Consider the following 6,045-nt stretch of genomic DNA (forward strand, 5'->3'; position numbering starts at 1 on the left):
CTTATTTTTAAGCTTTGTCTATATTTTATGTTTAAAATTTTTATTAAATGTGATTTAATATACTAAATGGCAAGTTTATATCTTGTTTTTGTTTTGTAGGTATTTAAATATCTAACTGTCAAGGTCTACAAAAAGAATATTAATACATTATTTAAAAGAAAAAGAATCACTTATTAGAAATCAATTTTTTACATATGACAAATTATTAACATATATTGTTCACTAAAAAATAAATTCTGTTTGATTTGAGATTAGAAGTTGTATATTAGGGAATTTCATAATTTAAACTATTCAATGTGATGACCATGACATAATATTCTATGTTATGCTATTAGTGTAATATTAAAATATATAATCTTTACATGTAATGAATTATATTGATGTGACATATAGAAATATATTTTGATTGTTGTTATCTGTTCCTAATAAGAAATGATGAGTAGTTGTACATATTTTTGTGTATTAATGACACGTAAAATTTAGAATATATTTTGATTTTTGTTGCTTGTTTCTAATAAGAAATGATGAATAGTTATACATATTTTTGTGTATTAATGACACGTAAAATAAAACTAAAACTAGTAATTCAATGATAGTGAATGATATTTTATTATATATTTATTAATATTATTATATTTATACAATGAAGATAGTATGTTCAATTAATATATCATATTAGATTCTTATGAGAGTTTCATTGTATATTTTTGAGTCAAACTCATTAATCTTTATTTTCTTTTTGTTGAAGGGTTTTATATCAAACTCATAAATTTTTTAGCTATTTGATGAGGTATGGATCTTAAACTAGAACCTCTTCAACCACAAGCTAAGTATTAAGAAGTATTTATTCCACCAAAATTATCTAAAACATGATCTTGATCTCATTCTTTATAATACAACAATCCTCCACTCATCTTGATAACTTTTTTAAACCAGTCAACAACAACCAACATTAACCCAGGTTTCAAAAATAATTATTGACACTATTATTCGCACTGTCTGTAAGGAACCCTTGTAAGAAAATGTGATGCTGTTGCAGAAAGTAAACTGAATGAATCTATGGCCAATGCACAAATAAATTAAATTTATTTGTGTGGATCCATTAGTTTAGTGTCCCGGTAAATTAGAGCATTTTTTTATTATTCCTATTGGGAGTGTTTAATAACACAGTGTGCGAAAAAAGAATCAATTTTTAACGCCGCCCAAGAGACAAGGACACCAACAGGATGAAGATGAATCATATCCACTCACTCTCTGTTACATTACTGCATCTCCCCGTAGAAATTATTGTTGAGCAAAAAAAATACAATAATGTAATGCAAAAGTCATAAATTCTGGTTTGCCTGAGGTCGATGCTACCGTAGAAACTGTGGTGGTGTATACAATTTGTACGCAAAAGTTGCAGAAAACTTTTAATTCCATATATTCCGATCATCAAAAAAGGGTACACCATGTAACAGAAGCTGAAGCTTTCCTTTGAGAAAGTTTTGAACTCTCATCATTTGACAAATTACAGGCGCCATGTCCTGCTCTAGGCCCTGCTCTTCAGGGGAGCCCTCAGTTAGTTTCAATGTCGACAAAACGTATGACGTTTTCTTGAGCTTTCGCGGCCCCGACACCCGGGAAACGTTTGCGAGACCACTGTACGCTGCTCTTGATCGAGAACGAACTCTTGCATTCTTTGACGAAGAAAGTTTGAGAAAGGGCGACCATATCCCTACAGCTTTGCGTCAAGGAATCAGGGAAAGTAGGATTGGAATACCGATTCTCTCGCCAAACTTTGCCCAGTCGAAATGGTGTTTGAGGGAACTGTCGCTCATGGTTAAATCCGGGGTTGAAATTCGTCCTGTGTTTTATGGCGTTTCACCTACGGATGTTCACTGTCCGTATGGAAGCAAATATGCAGAGGCCCTCAAGAGTCATGAAAGCGACCTAAGATTATCTAGCGAGTCAATTCTTGAATGGAAAGGTGCATTAGAGACTGTTGCTAGAATACCTGGTAGGTGTTTCAGTCATTATTCCAGGTAATCGTCCACCTCAGTGTGTTTTTGTTTTTGACATTTAAAGTTATCATAAATTTAGTATGTCATTAATATTAGTTCACACTTTTTCAGTAACAACGATTTGATTCAAGATGTTGTGGTCGAAATTGAGAAAATATTACATTCAGACAGTCCCCACAGAGGGCATTTGAATGTTCCAGTATGTTTTGGTTTGGACAGATCCGTGAAGCATGTAAAGGGATTTCTAAACGCTGCACATCACCAGAAGAAGATTGTGAAATTGGGCATACATGGCATGAGTGGGATAGGGAAAACTACCCTGGGCAAGATTGTTTTCAAAGAACTGTTCTCAGAGTTTGAAGTGTTTTCTTTTGTTCCGAGTGTGGGAGAAAGATGTCAAGAGACGGATGGACTACTAAAGCTGCAGACCCACATGCTCAAAGATGTCTCACACTTCAGAGGTGAAGTGGGTCATGGTGATCATGGAAAGTGTCTGCTACAAGACTATCTCAGGGGTAAGAGAGTTCTCCTCCTCCTCGACGACATTCAAAGTCCTGAACAGCTTGATTCTCTTGGAGGAAATTGCAGTGACTTAGGGGCAGGTAGCCGTCTCATCATTACATCGCAGAATGAACAAATTCTGAAGGTGGCTAACGTTGATAAATTGTTCAAGGTAAGGAGTCTTCCTCCCCAACATGCCTTGCGATTGTTTAAGTTCCACGCATTTCCCGATTCATACTGTCCAGATCAACAACTGGAGGCACTGTGCCATGATATTGTTTCTGCCTGTGAAGGCCTTCCCCTGGCCCTTCAAATCTTTGGTAAACTCCTGGTTGGTAAAGAGGATCGAAATATATGGGAGGAAATGGTAGGAAAGTTGAGGTGCGAGCCTAATATGCAAAAGAAACTTAGAGTCTCCTATGATGCTCTTGATCGCAATGAAAAGGAAATGTTTCAGGATATTGCTTGTTTTACGACATGGTGGAAGAAAGAAATCGCTATGCTCTTTTGGGCAGAGGTTATTCGCAGTCCTCATGCGTGTCTTAGAAGTCTTTTGCAAAAGTCCTTCGTGGAATTGGGCCCTAGTAACGAATTGTTGATGCATCGCTGCCTCCGAGATTTGGGAAGAAGTATAGCAGAAGAGACCCCTGAGCGCACAAGACTTTTTGACGAGGAAGATGTGCCCGATGTCTTATGTCGGCTCAGGGTATGGAATTCTCTGTGAACCTTATCATGGTTTTTAACTGGGTTATTTTATGTTGTAGTCTTAGATTGTAACTAGAATACGAAACTGAAGAATATTTGTGTATTCCACTGAAATCACAGGAAAAGGCCAAGTATGTGCTTTATCTTTCGAGCAAGCCCAAGAAGCCGACGACACTGAAGGCAGAAATGCTCAAGTCAGTGTACAACTTGCGGCTGCTATGGCTTACAGATGTTGCCATAGAAGGACACTTTCCTGAGGAATCTTCCTTGGAGGATTTGAGATGGTTAAGATTGAGAAGATATTCATCAAAATGGTTGCCTCAAGGAATGAGCTTGCAGAACCTTGTTATTCTGGAAGTGACCGATAGCCAGATCACTCATCTGTGGGATGAAACAGAAGAAAATCCAACAGTAAGTATTACATATTTTTCCCTAAGTTCTGTAATCAAACAGATACTTGGAGTTGGTATCAAATTTCTTGTGACTTGTGCATGTCATGATATTTGAACAGATGAGGCCTGTGAAACTGAAAGTACTTGTTTTGAGTGGATGCGCGTCCCTGGTGAGTATTCCTGGTACACTATGTTATACACCGTTGCAAAAGTTGGATTTGCACAACTGTCATTCACTGACCAGCCTGCCTAACACCATGAGAAGCTGGACCAGCTTAGTTTCTCTCGACATGGAGGGATGCTCTGTTTCTTCTTTGCCTCAAGATTTTGGGAGGCTTGTAAATCTGCAGGAGCTGAATCTCTCATGCTCTCAACATCTGTCTAAACTTCCCACTAGCTTTGGGAATTTGAGTCGGCTGGAAAAACTAGAAATTCGCCACAATTCTAAGCTTACTGAGCTACCCGAAAGCTTTGGTGGCCTGAAAAGTTTAGCTTTTCTCGAAATGGAAGGATGCTCTGTTTCTTCTTTGCCTCAAGATATTGGCAATCTTGCAAATCTGGAGGAGCTGAATCTCTCATGCTGTCAACATCTGTCCAAACTTCCAGCTAGCTTTGGGAACTTGGCTCGGCTGGAAAGACTAGAAATTCACCACAATTCTAGGCTGACTGAGATACCCAACAGCTTTGGGCACCTGAAAACTTTGGCTTATCTGGATGTCAGCTATTGCCGTCTGTTTGATAATGGAATACCAGCCGCAATATCCGAATTGTCGTCACTAAAAGTCTTACATCTAGAAGGTAATGGAATCCACCATCTCCCTGGCGGCTTTAAAGATTTAAGGCAACTTGAGGAGCTACATCTGGACGACTGCAGTGAGCTCTCTGTACTGTCGGCGCTCCCGTCATCACTGAAAATTTTTTCCGCCCGCAACTGTATGAGTTTGGACACATTCTCCTGCCTTCCGGGATTGCCAAGCCTGTTGACATTAGACCTTAGCAATTCCTGCAAGCTCACCGACTTCCATGGTCTCCAATCGTTACAGCAATTAAGGTCGCTCAATCTGGTGGGCTGCAACAATATCTCTTGTGATACCCTCGTAAGGTCCTTGTCTGGTCTTACAGCCCTCGAGTCCATTTATTTCGGCGGGCCCGGCGTCTCATCAGCTCAATTGCATAATTTGTATGATTCTTTCAAGGTAAGATTTTCTAGCAAACCAGAACTAACAAGGGAAAGGTAGTTCAATTGATATGTGAATTCTACTAGAAAAGCATTTAAACAAGCTAAAATTGTAAGTGTATCATTGACTGCCATCATGTATGTCTAAAATCTAAGAACTAACACGAATTACACTTGATTTTGTCAGGTTTGCTCTTTCAACAAAAATTGTTTGATGGATAATCCAGACCCCACTGCAGATTGGGTACATGGGGAGACGGTTGGAAAGTATGGCCATGGAAACAATTGTATAGATTACTGCGCAGAAGAGTATTGTGCAGGATATATTGCTTGTTTACTCTCCTCGGGCCAAATCCGCCAGGACTGTGAGGCAAACCCACCTATTTATAGGTTGAGTTACACGATTCAAAGGGATGAGAGTTCACGTCAATGTCCAGTGAAGCATCAAAGCTCAACTACAGTTGGTGGAGACTTTTTGGAAGTGCGTCTTGTGCGAGCAAATGATAGTTCAGACTTTCCTTGGTTGAAGAGGGGTAATAAACTGAGGGTGAATGCCATGTCTGACTATGAGAATTGGAAGGCTTCCTACAAATTTTTAATGTATGAAACCTGTTCTGCAACTGCAAACCACGAGGAAGACAAGCTTCCCAAAATGATCACTTTTGTTATGTAAAACAACATGACATTCATAGGACCCCATTTTAAAAAGTACATGTAAAATACCATCTGCATTGCCATACAATTGGTTCTGAACTTTGTTTATGTATATACCAAGTGTAAATGAGCTCATGTTTTTTTTCATTTGAGCTCATGTATATACTAAGTGAAAATCTACAGGAGGTGTGTATTCCTTTCACATCATATATTGTTATTTGTTTACTTGAATGTTAAATTTTGAAAGGGTAATCATGTTCTTTTGAAATATTAATGGATGAGGTGAAATTTCTATTAAATAATGAATTTTAAAAAATGATGTATTATAAGTATAAAGTATTTCATAATATTTGGACGTTATTTATATTATCAAATAGTGTTACAAGTTTGCAAAAACATCAAATTATCACAATTTTTGTTTTATTCTTGTTATGTTTAATGAGTGTCTCAGCATTGAGTTTAAGTTACAATGTGATATTTGTTTTGGGATATTTAGTTTGTCACTAAAATTGTCATTATAAATGGCTTCTAGCCTACATCAACATAATCTATATCAAAAATTTGTTACGGAGTGTTATAAGAACTCTACTTTGGGGTAGATCTTTAAATTTTT

At 37.6% G+C, this 6,045-nt stretch overlaps 1 protein-coding gene across 1 annotated transcript; it reads left to right on the forward strand.

Annotated features, from left to right (window-relative positions):
* The first annotated feature begins 1,259 nt into the window (after positions 1 to 1,259).
* On the forward strand, positions 1,260 to 5,676 carry LOC131056725 (disease resistance protein RUN1). The gene is made up of 5 exons (XM_057990983.2): positions 1,260 to 2,024; positions 2,115 to 3,210; positions 3,330 to 3,620; positions 3,721 to 4,797; positions 4,966 to 5,676. Exons 1-5 carry the CDS (start codon positions 1,522 to 1,524, stop codon positions 5,449 to 5,451), a joined length of 3,453 nt encoding a protein of 1,150 aa, XP_057846966.2. The 5' UTR covers positions 1,260 to 1,521; the 3' UTR covers positions 5,452 to 5,676.
* The last annotated feature ends 369 nt before the right edge of the window (positions 5,677 to 6,045 follow it).

The sequence above is a fragment of the Cryptomeria japonica genome, chromosome 3, assembly GCF_030272615.1.
Source record: "Cryptomeria japonica chromosome 3, Sugi_1.0, whole genome shotgun sequence".
NCBI classification, from domain to species: Eukaryota; Viridiplantae; Streptophyta; class Pinopsida; order Cupressales; family Cupressaceae; genus Cryptomeria; species Cryptomeria japonica.